This window comes from Vulpes lagopus, chromosome 21, assembly GCF_018345385.1.
Source record: "Vulpes lagopus strain Blue_001 chromosome 21, ASM1834538v1, whole genome shotgun sequence".
Lineage (NCBI taxonomy): Eukaryota > Metazoa > Chordata > Mammalia > Carnivora > Canidae > Vulpes > Vulpes lagopus.
Window position 1 is genome coordinate 20,044,274 of NC_054844.1, and position 18,421 is coordinate 20,062,694.

The 18,421-nt window shown below is 40.3% G+C and overlaps 1 protein-coding gene across 6 annotated transcripts in view; it reads right to left on the minus strand.

Annotated features, from left to right (window-relative positions):
• Nucleotides 1-18,421, minus strand: part of RECQL (RecQ like helicase) — a 46,271-nt gene that overhangs the window by 13,055 nt on the left and 14,795 nt on the right. For all 6 annotated transcript variants that reach the window (XM_041736287.1, XM_041736291.1, XM_041736292.1 and 3 more), the window contains 3 exons: nt 16,047-16,153; nt 9,183-9,381; nt 737-903 (listed from right to left, as the gene is read on the minus strand). In XM_041736287.1, coding sequence (XP_041592221.1) covers nt 737-903; nt 9,183-9,381; nt 16,047-16,153 — 473 coding nt within the window. The remainder of the gene's footprint in view (nt 1-736; nt 904-9,182; nt 9,382-16,046; nt 16,154-18,421) is intronic.

Here is an 18,421-nt window from a genome sequence, read left to right on the forward strand (position 1 = left end):
CATATTCACCTCCCCTGACCTTGCCACCACCCAGACTCTTCTTGATCCTTGGTTTTGAATTTACTAGGAATGAGGAGGCACAGAAGCAGCAAATAACCTGTAAAGATGGAGACCTTTTTTATTTTCTGGTGTTTATTTTTTTTTTATGTAGGCTCCATGCCCAGTATGGAAGCCCAATGTAGGGCTTGATCTCATAACCTGAAGTTAAGACCTAAGCTGAGATCAAGAGTTGCATGCTTAACTAACTGAGCCACCCAGGCATCCCTGTTTCTGATGCTACTTTCATAAAAACATAAACCATGGCATAAATAACTTCAGTGAAAACTCCAAAAAATATTAAGTCTATTCTTTTAAAAGTTTCGAAAGAAAAAAAAAAAAAGCTGTTAACCTATATAATCTAAATTAGCAAATCTTTAATGGCTTATTAATATTATTTTATGATTAACTTCAGTGGAGATGTCATTAGGGTCCTTGGTATCAATCTATGCTTCCCCTCCATCCCTGTACAAGAATGTGCATCAATTTCACAAGTCAATGTCTTTTATTTAATCCAGCAGAGGATTATGCAGCAACAGAGACACATGGAGAAAGCATTACTCAAGGATCTGCTTATAATCACCTCCTGATTTTAAAAACTTTTAAATAGAGTTAACTGTTACGTAAATAAACATAATGTAGAGGAAACCTCTGCTGTAATCCTTCATGAAAGTAATAAATTGACATAAAAGTTACATACCTCATAATAAAGATTTGGCCGATTAAAAGAAGCCGTGAAAGTAAAACACTTTTCCACACACAGTATTTTCTGGGCATCCTTCAGTACATGGCTTGTTGCGGTTGCAGTCAGCCCCATTAGGGCTGTGTTAGGGAACTGCCGCTTCAAGATACCAAGTGCCTTGTAATCTGGAAAAGAAAAAACATCAAGTTGGCCCACTTTCTATCCTTAAGGAGAAAATGACATCTTACCATTACAGTTAAACAATGGTTGCTGGATTTCATTTCTCCAGCTTGCAACTGCTAATCTGTAGTTGGTGCCTGGCCTTTCTGAGTAGGCAGGAGTTAGGCTACTTTTAACTGGTTCTTCAGAAGCACTGCTCTTGCCCGCAGGTGAACTGAACTCCCTGTTGGAGAGAGGAAACACCAAAACATTTCCAGTAAGCTGTGCACTGGTCTGCAACCTCTGACTGGGGGATTCAAGAGTGGAAGTGGCCATAGCATGTGAACCTTACAACTAACAAGAGAGAAGAGAGGCCATCAGCCAAACCCCTTCTACTATCACTATCCTCCAAGTGTGGCAAATTCAGACCAGAAAACTTTTGCTGAGGCACTGGTCTTTATACAACTTATTTCCGGGAAACCATTCTGGGCTCATACTTGTCATAAACATTTCAATCACTAGATGAGTTGTCCTGACGTACCTGAAGTTCTTGAACAACGTGGAAAGGGACTGTGGTCAAAACTGCTAAATGCAAAGCTAGAGAACTACCAGGAAAACAGAGAAGGTGGCGTTGAGGAAGTCGTGAAGGTTTCGAGGAGGTAACATCTAAGTTGGGTCTTGAAGGACAAGCAGAAGCCCACTAGGCAGGGTAGAAGAGAACACCAGGCACCGACACAGCACATACATATGCTGCAAATACACTGGCATGAAATCACCTGGCAGTCAGATAACAGCAGGCAGTTCTGTCCGGCTAACTCAAAGGGGGTCCAGCTGGTGCACCTACTGTCAACTTCAGTAAGTGGGTAAACCATGTTTCCTGTATGGCTCCAAGTGCACATGGCCCAAAAGAAGACCATGTGCAAGGTGTGGCAGGTAGAAGTGAAGTAGCCGCCATTACTCTCTGGGGATCTTTCCGGGCAGATAGGATGAGGGACACATGCGCAGGTGCCCAGGCAGTTCTAGCTTGTCCTAGTTTTTTTCCACTTTCCCTTCAGCTCTTCCTCCCAGCTGTAGGCCGTGCCCACCAACAGGCCCCACCAGATGCTTAGCAGTAGACCTACGGTGCTCACAGCTACTAGGAGGAGAGAGCTTACCAGAGCCCTCTCAAGAGCTTCCCCTGTGTGGCTCCCTCTGGCACCAGACAGGCTCCTTAGACACCACTACAAGCTCCAGTTGGTCATCCCACACCAGTGCTTCAGGAAATCAGGGACTTTCTCTGATTGTCCATCCTTCACTTCCCCAGCTCCTCATACCACTGTACTGGGTTTGCTTCCTAACAGAAATCCCTGATGACCTGGTGTTCACAGTAGCTCTGCTTCCCCACCTGCACCTCGAATGATAGCACCACAGAAATACAGCAGAGCAAAGAAAGGCAGGCTTAAGTAAGACTGGGAACAACCGTCAGTTGGTTGAAGGAGCTAAGCCTCTGTCCTATAGGAAATGAGTCACCATGTTATTTTTATAGCACACAAGGGATATAGATAGACTCGTCTTTTGGTGGCAGCACAAGGTATGGGCTCGAAGAGGGAAAAAGACTAAAGAAAGGGAAAACAGTTCAAAGATGGCAGGAGCCAACTAGAAACCCAGTAAGAACAGGAAACAAGGCATGACAATGAGGACAGAACAGAAAGAAAACACTGAGGAGAAACCCAAGAACTAGAGCCCTGTAAGTCCTGGTGACTACTGGGATTTGGCCCCGGGGGAGGGAGAGTGGGGAGTATCGAGGGGAGGGGAGAGAGGGATCCAAGATTCATCCATTCCTGCCAAGCATTTCTCCAGGCACTGAAGACTATGTGGTGAACAAAACAAGGATGTTATGCAAATGGAAGTACAATTCAAGCAAAGAAACCAGACAAAACAAAGAGTAAATCAATAAGTACGTTATTATCAGAGGGTGAGAAGGGCTCATAGTGGTAAGCCTAGTGTAGTAGGAATGTAAAGAGGGAGGAAGAAGAATAGGAAATCAGGTAGAGACAAACAGAAGAGAGATCATATGTACCGTCTTATGGACCCCAGTTAAGAATATGGAATTTATTCTAAGTACAAAGAGGATCTGGTGGGTAGTTTAGGAAGGGAAGTCCCAGGGTTTGATTTGTATGTAGAAAGGATCACTTTGGTTGCTGTGTGAGGAATAAACTGTAGAAGAGTAAGTCTGGAATCAGGCTAGTTGGGGAGCCACTGTAGTGGGCCAATGGAAAGGAGCCTAGCTGGATCTAAGAGACAGCAATACAGACAAAGTAGACAAACTTGAGATTCAGTTTAGCAGTAGAGCTGACAGGACTTGGCGATGGCCTGGATCTGCAGAGGTAAGATAAACCAAGGATGATGTGCCATTATTACATTACAGTTATTAGCTGAGAGAACTCCATCCTTCTCTATCCCGCTCTGTGGTGCTGGAGCGGGGAATCCGTACACTCCATTTCTGTTTTGTGAGCTGGCCCTATAAGGACAGAGTACGAGGCTAGGGGAGGAAGACGGGTCTCAATCCTTCCTTTCTGCTTCCTGTGGACTTGCTTGTATTCTCAAGAAGTCACCCCAGAAGGCTTCTTCATCCCTATACAAGCACTGTGTCTTCATAGGAGCAGATGAATACAGATGGCAGTTTTTCCAAACTTTGGAGAACCCACTTCGTCACAGGTCCACCCACCTCGGCCTTCACTAGGAGACATCAGAAGCATGGGGCTGTGCCTCCTCAGAGGATGGAGTTTCAGCTCCACAAAAACTTTCTTCTCAAGCTTATTACTTCCAAACTTTTCTTCCTGTTCAGGAACAAGACAAGGATGCCCACTCTCACTACTGTTGTTTAACATACTAGTAGAAGTCCTAGCCAGGTTAATTAGGCAAGAAAAAGAAATAAAAGGCATCCAACTTGAAACAAAATAAGTAAAACTGTCACTATTTACAGATGACATGAAATTATACACAGAAAAATCTTGATTCCACCAAAAACCGATTAGAACTAAAATTCACAAAAGTTACAGAACACAAAATCTACATACAAAAATCAGCTGTGTTTCTATATACTAATACCAAAAGAAATTACAAAAACGATTCTGTTCACAATTACATCAAGAAGAATAAAATGCCAAGGGATAAATTTAACCAAGGAAGTAAAATATGCACTTGACAACTCTAAGACCCTGATAAAAGAAACTGAAGATAACACAGATTAATGGAAAGATATTCTGTGTCTATGAAATGGAAGACTTAGCACTATTAAAATGTCCATATACCCAGAGCAATCTACAGATTCAAAGCAATCCCTATCAGGAGTCCAAAGGCATTTCCACAGAACTAGAAACAACTATACTAAAATTTGTACGGAACAACAAAAGGCCCCCAATAGCCAAAGCAATCCTGAGAAATAAGAAAAAAGATGGAGGCATCAAACTTCATTTCAAACCATATCACAAAGCTAGAGTAATCAAAACGGTATAGTGTTAGTATAAAAATGGAAACATGGATCAGTAAAACAAAATATAGAATCCAGGGATCCCTGGGTGGCGCAGCGGTTTGGCGCCTGCCTTTGGCCCAGGGCACGATCCTGGAGATCCGGGATCGAATCCCACGTCAGGCTCCCAGTGCATGGAGCCTGCTTCTCCCTCTGCCTGTGTCTCTGCCTCTCCCTCTCACTGTGTTCCTATCATAAATAAATAAAAAATTTAAAAAAAAATATAGAGAATCCAGAAACAAATCCACACATATATCGTCAATTAATTTATGACAAAGGCATCAAGAATATACAATGGAGGGATCCCTGGGTGGCGCAGCGGTTTGGCGCCTGCCTTTGGCCCAGGGCGCAATCCTGGAGACCCGGGATCAAATCCCACATCGGGCTCCCGGTGCCTGGAGCCTGCTTCTCCCTCTGCCTGTGTCTCTGCCTCTCTCTCTCTCTCTCTCTCTCTCTCTCTATCATAGATAAATAAAAATTAAAAAAAAAAAAAAAAAGAATATACAATGGAGAATCGGCAGTCTCTTCAATAAATGGTGTTGGGAAAACTAGATAGACACATGCAAAAGAATGAAACTAGAACCTTATACCATATACAAATCAACTCAAAATGGATTAAAGTCTTGAACATAATAATGCCTGGAACCATAACACTACCTGAAGAAAACATAGGGGATAAGCTCCCAACACTGATCTTTACAACAATTTACCGGATTTGACATCAAAAGAAAAGGCAACAAAAGCAAAACTGTGTAAGTGGTACTGCATAAAACTATAAAACGCTTCTATACGGCAAAGGAAACAAACCATCAATATAATGAAAAGGCAACCTATGGACTAAGAGAAAATATTTGCAACTATCTGATACAAGGTTAACATAAAAACTATACAAAGAACTCATCCAACTCAATAGTAAAAACAAAACAAAACAAAACAAATAGCCAACAGGTACCTGAAAAGGTTTCCCACATCACTTATCATGAGTAAAACGCAAATCAAAACCACAGTGAAACATCACCTCACACATTGTTAGGATAGCCATCCTCAAAAATACAAGAAATAACAAGTGTGGGAGAAAAAAGAACCCAGGTGAACTACTGGTAGCAATGTAAATTTGTGTAGCCACGGCGAAATGGTATGGAAGTGCCGGACAGCCAAGAATAAGCCCTGGCTTCCGGGAGAGGATGGGGGCAGGCCCTCTCCCTGGAGCTCAGTGGGGATCAGGTACAAAGGAACAAATAAATAAATAAATAGAATCCAACATGCTCCCAGAGGCCTAAGGGCTTAAGGGCTAAGGGCCTAAGGGCTATGACCTAGGGGCACCTAGGTCGCTTAGTTGGTTAAGCATCCAACTCTTATTTCTGCTCAGATCATGATCTCAGAGTCATGAGATGGAGCCCCATATGGGCTCTGAGCTCATCGGGGAGTCTGCATCTCTCCTTCTCTCTGTGCCCCTCCCTCCACTCTGGCTAGAGCATGTTCTCTCTAAAATAAATTAAAAATCTTTAAAAAAGAGAAAAAACAAACAAACAATATAGAGGTTCCTCAAAAATTAAAAAATAAAACTACCATATGACCCAACAATTCCACTCCTGGGTATTTATCCAAAGAAACAAAACCACTATCTTGAAAAGATAGCTATGCCTGGGGGTGCCTGGATGGCTTATTGGTTAGGTATCTGGCCTTTGGCTCAGGTTATGATCCCAGGATCCTGAGATCAAGCCTCACATTGAGCCCCCCATCTCTGATTCTGCTTTTCCTTCTCCCTTTCCCTCTCCCTTTCCCTCTGTGTACTCTCTCTCTCAAATAAACAATTAAATCTTAAAAAAAAAAAAAAAAAAAAAAAAGGTACGACCATAGTGAATACCTATTCAGTGCTTAACATTTAAAAAAAGAAAAAGGTATCTACTCCTCTATGTTCACTGGAGCATTCTGCATAACAGCCAAGGCATGGAAACAACCTAAGCATGCACTGATGCATGGTTAAAGAAAATATGGTACGTATATATACATACACCCACAATGGAATATTATTTGGCCTTAAAAAAATAAGGAAATTCTGCTATTGGCAACAACATGGATGAAACTTGAGAGCATAATGCTAAGTGATATAAGTCAGATAGAGAAAGATAACCACTATATGATCTCACTTATATGTGGAATCTTTAAAAAGAAAAAACAACCCAAAATACTGAAAACACACTGGTGGTTGCCAGAGGTGAGGCACAGAGGTGGGCAAAATGGGTGAAAGGAGTCAAAAGGTACAAACTTCTAGTTACACTATTTTATATAACTAAGAGTAATACAAGGTTGTATGTCAATTACAGCCCTATTAAACATTTTTTTAAATGGGTACAGATTTCCAATAAACTAAATCTGTAGTTGAAGAGCAAGAGAACTAGATATAGAACCACTGATGACGACTAGCAGCTAATTTACAGAGGCAATGCAAGTTATGCTAACACACAAGCGACAGTTCTCATCCTAAGTGATCAACTACTAAGGCTAGAAATATAGGGCAAGGGTGAGAAACTGGATATTTTCAGTAGCTACCAGGCAACAACTCTTTGGAATAGTCTATTTTTTTTTATTTATTTTTTTTTATTTTATGATAGTCACAGAGAGAGAGAGAGAGAGAGAGAGAGGCAGAGACATAGGCAGAGGGAGAAGCAGGCTCCATGCACTGGGAGCCTGATGTGGGATTCGATCCTGGGTCTCCAGGATCGCGCCCTGGGCCAAAGGCAGGCGCCAAACCGCTGCGCCACCCAGGGATCCCTGGAATAGTCTAAATAACATGGTGGGGTCTCTAGTAAAAAAGACAGTATATATCCTGCCTAAATAACATGGTGGGGTCTCTAGTAAAAAAGACAGTATATATCCTGCCTAAGACATGTAAATCAAAATTTTAAAAAATACCTAATGCCCCCAAATAATTCTGAAAGTAGAAAACTGTGTCTTCAGGCCATGAGTCCACCATGCCTGAAGTAGTGTAAGAAAAGACGAAAACAGATTAGAACCATGGGGAACACTTAGGGTGGCAGCAAAGGAAGGAGAACAAGGCAGAGAGAATGGAAAGGAAACACATGAAAAGCCTCCATCACAGAAACCCAGGGAGGAACAAGTGGCCAAGAGAGAGATAAATGCAGGAAATGCTCCTCCTGCTCCAGAAAGTGGGAAAAGGAATGCAGATGAACCCCCTGGATTAAGCCCATGGGGAGATAGATAGGAGACCAAGGTCACCTCTGAGCAGAGTGGTGAAGGCAGAAGGGACTCAGTGAATTCAGAAAGGAAGGAAGGTGAGAAACAGATGGTAAGTTTAGAGGATGAGGTGAAAGGAAGAACAGAAACAGGACAACACCATAAAGGGGTGAGAAAGGTCTATTCTCAAAAGGCCTATTTCAGTTTCTCTCTTTGTTTTAGGGAATCGTAAAATTCAGGAGGTGAGCCTGTGTGCTTCAGTTGGTTGAGGGTCTGACTCTTGATTTTGGCTCAAGACATGATCTCAAGGTTTTGAGACAGAGCCCAGTGATGTGATCCGGGCTCAGGGTAGTTTGCTTCTCCCTCTCCTTCCACTCCTCCCCCTACTCGCTCACTCAATCTCTCTCTCAAATTAAATAAATAAATAAAAACTTAAAAAAAAAAAGATGCAGGAGTGAAGACTTTGACAGAGTGAGATCTTAAGCAGGCAGGAAAGGATGAAGTGGGAGGAGTCATGGTAACACTTATAATAAATGGTCTCTTTTGTCTTACGAAGAAAAAACAAGTCACTAATGTTTGGAAGGGGAAAGAGGGCAACATCCAGACCTGCTGGCACCTATTTTCTGGGAACTGAGAGGCATCTGCAAGTAGGAGTTAGGACCTAATGAGAAGTGAGAAGTTAAAGGCATGAAAAGCTTGCTGGGAGGAATGCTAACAGGAGACAAATCAGGAACAAGTCGAAGGACAGCAGTCTGATGGCAGCTGACCTGAGGTGTAAATTAATGCAGCTGTAAAAATTCTTCCCACCAGTGTTTAATACTGAAACAGCAGGAATGGGGGAATAGAGGCCTGGAAGAGTCCAGAAGCACAGTCTGGCACAGGGCCTGAGGCAGGTAAAATGCCAGACAATCCAGGAGAAACAGAAGTGGCAAGAGCAGAGTCTGAAAGGAGGCTAGAGTGACTGTCAGGTAATGTCTCAAACCCTGCTCAAATGCAATGAGGGATTAGAGGGGACCCCAGGGGACCATCTGCATGTGAAAGCAGGTTCAGAAAGAAATGAGGTTGAAAATCATGAACAGGATTGCTTAAAGCTTAAGGTTGTTTTGCACAGAACAAGTCTGAGTGATCTGCTTCCAGCTATGACTGCAGGATTAGGTTGGAGGATTACAGAACTAGGTTCCTAAAATACCTGCCCCAGTCCCCCACACTGTAACCCCAAGGTGGTAGTTGGGTATTGACCAGGAAGTGGAGGCTGGAGACTGAATGATGACTAAAGAAGACAACTCTGAAGCAGATACAAATTCCTCACTGAATGTAAGGGAGAACCTGGTGTCAGGAAATCTTTACGGCTAAATGTGGAAGCTAATCATGTTGCTGAGAAACATGCATTTCAAGGGATAATGGCAATAAGACTAAGCACTCCTGTGAGAGAAGTAAAGAGATTAAAGACTCAGCCTCTCCATTTTCCTTATAAGGCAAGAGAAAATGAGCAACAGCTAGCTGATGAAATAATTTTAACAGAAGCAGGGATTTCCATCATGTGAGTAAGAAAACAGTCTCTAGCATCAAGGAGTATTCTAGATACATCACACATACCGGGTCTGAAATCATGTCCCCAGTGGCTACAACAGTGAACTTCATCCACAGCAATCCGGGTAAATCTCCTTGCTTCATAGGCTTTCTCTAGTCTTGACATGAACATTTTGCTCTTTGCGATTTTCTCTGGAGTCACATAAATTAGCTTTAGCTTGGAGTTCTTATTTATCATTTCAGCATGAACCCATTTCACATGCTCCTATTGAAAGCAAAAACAGACACAATGATGGAACTAAGCTGGCAGACTGGATACTAAGTGGTAAATGAAGAGGCACTTACTCAAAGCAACAGCCTTGGACTGTTTTAGCAGATGCTGAGTTCATTAAAACTGAGCCCATGTCCCAGTACTAAACTTCAGGGCAGTTGTAAATAGCATTTTATTTGTTTACTTGTATTCAAATGTTGATAAAAGAATAATCTCATTTGACAAAAAACAAAAAATAAAAGTGAAAACACCTGGGGCACCTGGGTGGCTCAGTCAGTTGGGTGTCTGACTCTTGATTTGGAGTCAGGTCGCAATCTCAGGATCATGGGATCGAGTCCTATGTCAGCTCTGCACTCAGTGCCAAGTCTGCTTATCCCTCTGTCTGCTCCCTCCCCACACCCAGTCAATCCCTGTTTCTCTCTCAAATAAATAAAATCTTTAAAACGAAATATCCCTGACTCTCCAGAACCTTCCAGTTCTGTAAATGGAAAAAGCAAGATTAAAGAAAAAAAATTGTACTCACATCCTATGAACTACTAGTAAAAGCAAATGAAAACTGGACTTGACCTTGACTTATCCTCTTTTCTTTCCAGTTTTTCAAACAGCAGTGATATGGCATGAATCTTTAATTATCTGCAACTTCTAGCTACTGTCATTACTATTACTTTCTTTTTCAGGGTTACGGAAATATAATAGAAAAAAGCAATGTTCTCCATGTTCATTCTGTTGAAGGAAAAAACAATTTGGACATGAGAGTTTAAATAAAACAGAAATAGATGGAGGAAACTAAAGGAACCTAGCTACCTGGAGATATGGCTGACACCAGGTCTGGGAGGAAATATGCAAGATGAGCAAGGAGTAACTTCTCATAAAGCAAGCTAGGAGTCAAAAACTATGCGGTGAAGAAAAAAGATTAAGAGGTGCTTACTGCCCAAAGACAGGACTATTTTGGCAAAATAAAGAATAACAGATTAAGATCTATCAAATATGTTAAATGTCCATAAGTTTATGATACTTAAAAAAAAAGACCTTATTGATCACCTTTAGAGAATGGTAAAGGGAAAGAATTTTTAATATGGTGGTAGACAATACGTAAATGAACAAGCATGGTTGTGTCCCAATAAAACTTTATGGACACTGAAATCTAAATTTCATATAATTTTCACACTTCACAAAGCATTCTTTTTCTGATTTTTTTAAACCATTCAAATATATAAAAACTGAGGAGCACCTGGGTGGCTCAGTCAATTGAGTGTCCAACTCTTGGTTTCAGCCCAGGTCATGATCTCAGGATTGTGGAATCAAGCCCTGCATCAGGCTCCCCACTCAGCAAGGAGTTTGCTTCCCATTCCCTCCCCTCCTCCACCTCACATGCGTGTTCTAAAATAAATAAATCTTTAAAAAAAAAAAATATATATATATATGTATACACACACACACACACACACACACGGACACACAAATACACACACACACACACATATATACACACACAAACCAAGCAACGAAGACTAGAAAGGAACAGAGACCACCACCAGAAACACCAACTTGACAGATAACACAATGACACTAAGTTCATATCTTTTAATAATTACTCTGAGTGTAAATAGACTAAATGCTCCAATCAAGACACAGGGTACCAGAATGGATAAAAAAGTAAGACCCACTGAAATGCTGCCTACACGAGACTCATTTTAGAACTAAAGGCACCTGACTATTTAAAGTGAGGGGCAGGAGGGACCCGGGTGGATCAGCGGTCAAGCGCCTGCCTTTGGCTCAGGGCATGATCCTGGAGTCCCGGGATCGAGTCCCACAACAGGCTTCCTGCAATAGAGCCTGCTTCTCCCTCTGCCTGTGTTGTGTCTCTGTCTCTCTCTCTCTGTGTCTCTCACGAATAAATAAAATCTTTAAAAAAAATAAAATACGGGATCCCTGGGTGGCGCAGCGGTTTGGCGCCTGCCTTTGGCCCAGGGCGCGATCCTGGAGACCCGGGATCGAATCCCACGTCGGGCTCCCGGTGCATGGAGCCTGCTTCTCCCTCCGCCTGTGTCTCTGCCTCTCTCTCTCTCCCTCTATGACTATCATAAATAAATAAAAAAATTAAAAAAAAAATAAATAAATAAAAAAAAAATAAAAAAATAAAATACAATAAAAATAAAGTGAGGGGCTGGAGAACCATCTAACATACTAACGGACATCAAAAGAAAGCCGGAGTAGCCATACATATATCAGACAAAGTAGATTTTAAACCAAAAATTGTAACAAGAGATGAAGAAGGACACTAATATCATAATTAAGGATTCTATTCATCAAGAAGATCTAATAATTGTAGATATTTATGGCCCCAACTTGGGAGCACCCAAATGTATGAATCAGTTAATAATAAACATAAAGAAATCCATTGATAATAATATTAGAGGACATTAACACCCCACTTATAGATGATCTAAGCAGAAAATCAACAAGGACACAATGGCTCTGAATGACACACTGGACCAGATGGCTTTAACAGATATATTCAGAACTCTTCATTCTAAAGCAGCAAAATACATTCTTCTTTAGTGCACATGAACATTCTCCAGAATAGACCACATACTGGCTCACAAATCAGCCCTCAACAATTACAAAAAGACTGAGATCATACCATGCAGATTTTCAGATCATAGCATTATGAAACTTGAAGTTAACCACAAGAAAAAATTTGCAAAGACCACAAATACACAGAGATTAAAGAACATCCTACTAAAGAATAAATGGTTTAACCAGGAAATTAAAGAAGAAATCAAAAAGTACGTGGCGGCAGGGACACCTGGGTGGCTTAGTGGTTGAGTGTCTGTCTTTGGCTCAGGTCATGATCCCAGGGTCCTGGCATGGATGGAACTCCACATCAGGCTTCCTGCAGGAAGCCTGCTTCTCCCTCTGCCTAGGTCTCTGCCTCCCTCATGAATAAGTAAATAAAATCTTAAAAAAAAAAAAAAAAAAAAACACATGGAGGCAAATGAAAGTGAAAACTTGATGAATACTAGAACAGTTTAATGAAACTAAGAGCTAGTTCTTTGAAACAATAAATAAAATTGATAAACCTCTAGCCAGACTTGTAAAAACAAAAGAGAAAGGACCCAAAAAATAAAATCATGAATGAAAGAGAAGAGATCACAACCAACATCACAGAAATACAAATAATTTTAAGAGAATTTATGAAAAATTATAGGCCAACAAACTAGGCAATCTGGAAGAAACGGACAAATTCCTAGAAACATACAAACTATGAAAACTGAAACAGGAAGAAATAGAAAATTTGAACAGACCCATAACCAACAAAGAAATTAAATCAGTAATCAAATATCTCCCAATAAACAAAAGTCCAAGGACAGATGGCTTCTCAAGGGAATTCTACCAGACATTTAAAGAAAAGTTAGTAACTATTCTTCTCAAATTATTCCAAAAAATAGAAATGGAAGGAAAACTTCCAGACTCATTCTACAAGGCCAGCATGACCTTGATTCCAAAACCAAAGACCACCCCCCCCAACTAAAAAGAAGAATTACAAATATCCCTGATGAATATGGATGCAAAAATTCTCAACAAGAAATTAGAAAATCAAATCCAACAGTGGATTAAAAGAATTATTCATCATGATCAAGTGGGATTTATTCCTGGGCTGCAGGAGTGTTAATACTTGCAAATCAATGTGATACTCCATTAATAAAAGAAAGGATAAGAACCATATGATCCTCTCAAGATGCAGAAAAAACATCTGCCAAAATATAGCATCCATTCTTAATAAAAAACCTGAACAAAGTAGGCATAGATGGAACATACCTCACTATTATAAAGGCCATATATGAAAGACATACAACTAATATCATACTCAATAAGGAAAACCTGAGAGCTTATCCCTCTATGGTCAGGATCAAGATAGGGATGTCCACTCTCAGTATTATTCTTTAAGTACAGTAAGGGAAGTCCTAGCTTCAGTAATCAGACAACAAAGAAGAAATAAAGGCATCCAAATTGGAAAGGAAGAAGTCAAATTTTCACTATGTACAAGCGACAGGATACTCTTTGTAGGAAACCCAAGACTCCACCAAAAAATTGCTAGACTATATGAATTCAGCAAAGTTGCAGGATACAAAAGCAATGTACAAAAATCTGTTCCATTTCCATACACCAACAATGAAACAGCAGAAAAAGAAATCAAGGAATCAATCTCATTTACAATTGCACCAAAACCCATAAGATATCTAAGAATAAACCTAACCAAAGAGGTAAAGAATCTGTACTCTGAAAACTATGTAAGACTTACGAAAAAAATTGAAGAGGACACAAAGAAATGGGAAAAACTTTCCATGCTCTTGACTGTTCTTGGAGGAACATTGTTAAAATGTCTATACTATTCAAAGCAATCTACACATTTAATGCAATCCATACCAAAATACCACCAGCATTTTTCCCAGAGCTAGAACAAATAATCTTAAAATTTGTATGGAACCACAAAAAAAACCTGAATAACCAAGTCAACCCTGAAAAAGAAAACCAAAGCTAGAGGCATCACAATTCCAGATTTCAAGCTATATTACAGAGCTGTAGTTAAGACAGTATGGTACTGGCACAAAAAAAGACATATAGATAAATGAAATAAAACAAAAAAAACAGAAATGGACCCACAGCTCAATGGTCAACTAATCTTCAACAAAGCAGAAAAGAATACCCAATGGAGAAAAGAGTCTCTTCAACAAATGAAATTAAGAAAACTGTACAGTAAAGAATGAAACTGGACCACTTCTTTACACCATACACAAATTCAAAACGGATGAAGGACCTAAATGTGAGACAGGGAACCATCAAAATCCTAGAGGAGAACACAGGCAGCAATCAACTAAAGCAACTTTTTACTTCTTACTAGGCATGTCACCACAGGCAAGGGAAACAAAAGGAAAAATGAACTATTGGGACTTCCTCAAGATAAAAAGCTTCTGCACAGCAAAGGAAACAATCAACAAAACTAAAAGGCAGCCTACAGAATGGGATATGATATTTGCAAGTGATATATCTGATAAAGGGTTAGTATCTAAAATTTATAAAGAACCTACCAAGCTCAACACCCAAAAATCCAGTTAGGAAGTAGTCAGTTGACATAAACAGACATTTTTCCAAAGAAGACATCCAGATGGCTAACAGACACATGGAAAGATACTCAACGTCACTCACCATCAGGGAAATACAAATCAAAATCACAATGAGATATCACCCCCATCTGTCAGAATGGCTAAAATTAACAACACAAGCAACAATTATGTATTGGCAAGGATGTGGAGAAAGGGGAGCCTTCTTACACTGTTGGTGAGAATGCAAGCTGGTGCAGCTACTTTGGAAAAATGGTTTGAAGATTCCTCAAAAAGTTAAAAATAGAACTAGCCAACATTTGAGCAATTGTACTACTAGGTATTTACCCAAAGGATATAAAAATATAGATTCAAAGGAGTACATACACACTGTTTATAGCAGCACTATCAACAATAGCCAAACTATGGAAAGAGCCCAAATGTCTATCAACTGATGAATGGATAAAGAAGATGTGTGTGTGTGTGTGTGTGTGTGTGTACATAGATAATGGAATATTACTCAGCCATCAAAAAGAATGAAATCTTGCCATTTGCAAGGATGTAGATGAAGCCACAGGGTATTATACTAAGTGAAATAAGTCAGAGAAAGACAAATACCGTATGATTTCACTCATATATGGAATTTAAGAAACAAAACAGGTAACTGGGTGGCTCAGTCAGTTGAACATCTGACTCTTGGTTTCTAGTCAGGTCATGATCTCAGGGTTGTGGGATTGAGTCCCGCATCAAGCTCTGCACTCAGCAGGGAATCTGTTTGAGCCTTCTCTCTCTCCCTCTCTTTCCCCCCTGCCTCTCCTGCTGCTTGTGCACACTCACTCTCTCTCTAAAACAAACAAATCTTTAAAAAATAAAAAGTAACAAAATAGATGAACATATGGAGGGGGAGAAAATGGGAAACAAACCATAAGAGACTCTTTTTTTTTTTTTTTTTTTTTTTCTTAATTTTTATTTATTTATGATAGTCACAGAGAGAGAGAGAGGCAGAGACACAGGCGGAGGGAGAAGCAGGCTCCATACACCGGGAGCCTGAGCAGGCTCCATGCACCGGGAGCCCGATATGGGATTCGATCCCGGGTCTCCAGGATCGCGCCCTGGGCCAAAGGCAGGCGCCAAACCGCTGCGCCACCCAGGGATCCCACCATAAGAGACTCTTAATCAAAGAGAACAAACTGAAGGCTGATGGAGAGAGGTAGGTGGGGCATGGGCTAGGTGAGGGCTATAAGAAGGCATTTGTTATGGTGAGGACTGGGTGTTATATATATAAGTGACGAACCACTGAATTCTACTCCTAAAACCAGTATTGCACTCTATGTTAACTAACTACAATTTAAATAGACACATACACACTATTTTTAGTTCACAGACCTTATAAAAATAGGCAGTGGGCTAGAACTGGCCCATCAACCATAGTTTGCAACTCCAGATATGGTTATCAGTTTATAATTTTATAACCAATTCAATTGTAACCAAGGCTCCTACTGGAGTGAAGAGTTTAAATTAAAAAAAAAAAAAAAAAAAGCCACAGAAGCATACCTTAGAACTAGAAGCATTTAACATGGTAGCTGAAATTCCTAATTGTTTTAAAACCATTAACTGGTCTTCCATAAGAGAGATCAATGGGCAAATCACAAGAGTAAAACCTAAAAGAGAAAGTATCTACTTTAAATTTTATACACCTCCAGAATAAGTTTTGACCACTCACCTGAGGGCATCACAACATCGATATACTACCAATTTTTCATCCTCATTAATAAAAGAGATATTCTAAATAAATGCTCATTAGCCAAATAAGCAAATATTAGACAGAAATCTCTTTCCTTATTCAATACTATAAAAGTAAAAATAGATACCATTCTGAATTTTTACTTATTTTAACAATCAGTATTAATCATCTTAGCAAAATAATATAAATCAAGACAAATACTGCCCAGTTATATCAGGAGAAAGTTATTCCAAAGTTTTCCAAAGAAAATATAGCAACCTGTATAATTACATATGATAGTTACATGAGTATTGCTCCACTTACTGAGCCAGATTAATATATGCTGAGCAGAAATCAGTTAATAGTACACTGAACGAAATGCTGACAATACAGCCCGTTTCTCTTATTACTAAAATCGTGCACAGTTCTAAGAGTTATTCTACATTATTAGAATCACTGACTTTGTCTCTGGAGTTTGTCCCTTAAAATAACCTGAGACAGAGCAGACCAATTAAAAAACACACTCAGGTTCAGCATTTATCAGGGTTTTATCATCTCAAATAGTCTCTCTGCTATATTTTCACATTCTCCTCAGTGGTACCTTCTCACTACATTTAAACATGGGCAAGTCTCTCTTATCTTTGAAACACCCTGGACAGCTAACTGAGGGCCCCTCTCCCTTTTCCTTCATACAATTCTTTCTAAAGAATGTTCCATTCATTAGTTCCATTTCATCAACTCATCTTCCCTCTCTATCCATTCCCATAGAAGTTCATTCTCCAAACGTACCCTATTTCGGTGAACAACTTCACCATGTGTCCCAGCCTAGAATTTGGACATCATTCTAGACTATCCCTTCTCCTACCACCCTACCTCCCCACACTCCCACCCTGTGTCCAATGAATACCAACTCCTACTGAATCTACCTCCTAATTGTTTCTAGAATTCCTCTTCTTCTAAAGCACAATTCTGACCAGTCTCTTACCTGTATAAAACCCTTCAATGGTTTCCCACTCATCTAAGGAAGTTTTTATACTATCTTTCAAGATTCTTTCCACAAGTCCTCCCCTCCGACTGCCTGCCACACTGAAATTCTTCCAGGTTACTGAAGACTCCCTATCATGCATGTTCTTACTTTTGGGCTCTCAGAAATACTGCTCCCCTGCATGAATACTCTTCCTTACTCCCCTGTCCTATCTTTGCCTTCTTACCCTTCAGCTATTAGCTCAAATGCCACTTCCACAGGACAGCTTTCTCTGACAGCCCCAGGCCAGACCTTTGCACTGACTTAATTCCCTATTAAAATCTTTATCACAGGGCAGCCTGGGTGGCTCAGCAGTTTGGCGCTGCCTTCGGCCAAGGGTGTGATCCTGGAGACCAGCGATCGAGTCCCACTTTGGGCTCCCTGCATGGACCCTGCTTCTCCCTCTGCCTATGTCCCTGCCCCTCTCTTTCTCTCTTTCTGTCTCTGTGTGTCTCTCACAAATAAATAAATAAATAAAATCTTAAAAAAAAAATCTTTATCACAAAACCTTTATTGCAAATGCTTGCAATTACTTATATTCTCTAGACTGGGGTCAATATAACAAAGGACTAGCTGCTTGTTTTGGGTAAATCAAGTTTTAATGGAACACAGGCACATCCATTAGCTTGCATGTTGTCTATGGCCACATTTGCCCTACAGTGACAGTTCAGCAGCTGCCCAGAGAGAGACCTTACAGATCATACCTATCCCATTTACTGACTGCTCTGTTAAGGGAAAGTCTACTGAGCCCTGCTCCATACCCTTATTAGTCCCCAAACAACAGCATCAGTATCACCTGGGACCCTATTAGCTGTGCAAGACCTTGGGTCTCACACAAACTCAGAATCTGCATGTTAATTACATCACCAGCGATTCTTACACACACTACAGTTTGAGAAAGCACTGCTTTACACCAGGAGCTCTGTGAAAACTAGGACCTTGCCCGTTCTGCTTACTACTCTTAGTTACAGTGCCTAACACCACCACTGATGCTCGATAAAGATCTGGGACTAGAATCCAGGTCTGTGAATTTCTTATCTAGTACTTTATCTCCTACATGTTTTTCAACTTATGTTTTAAGAACCAGATAAAAGAACTAATTCCGTTCAGTCTTTAACATTCCTTCTTTAAGTAAATCCTTTAAAATTTCTATTAACATAAAGATAAAATAAAAATGCATTT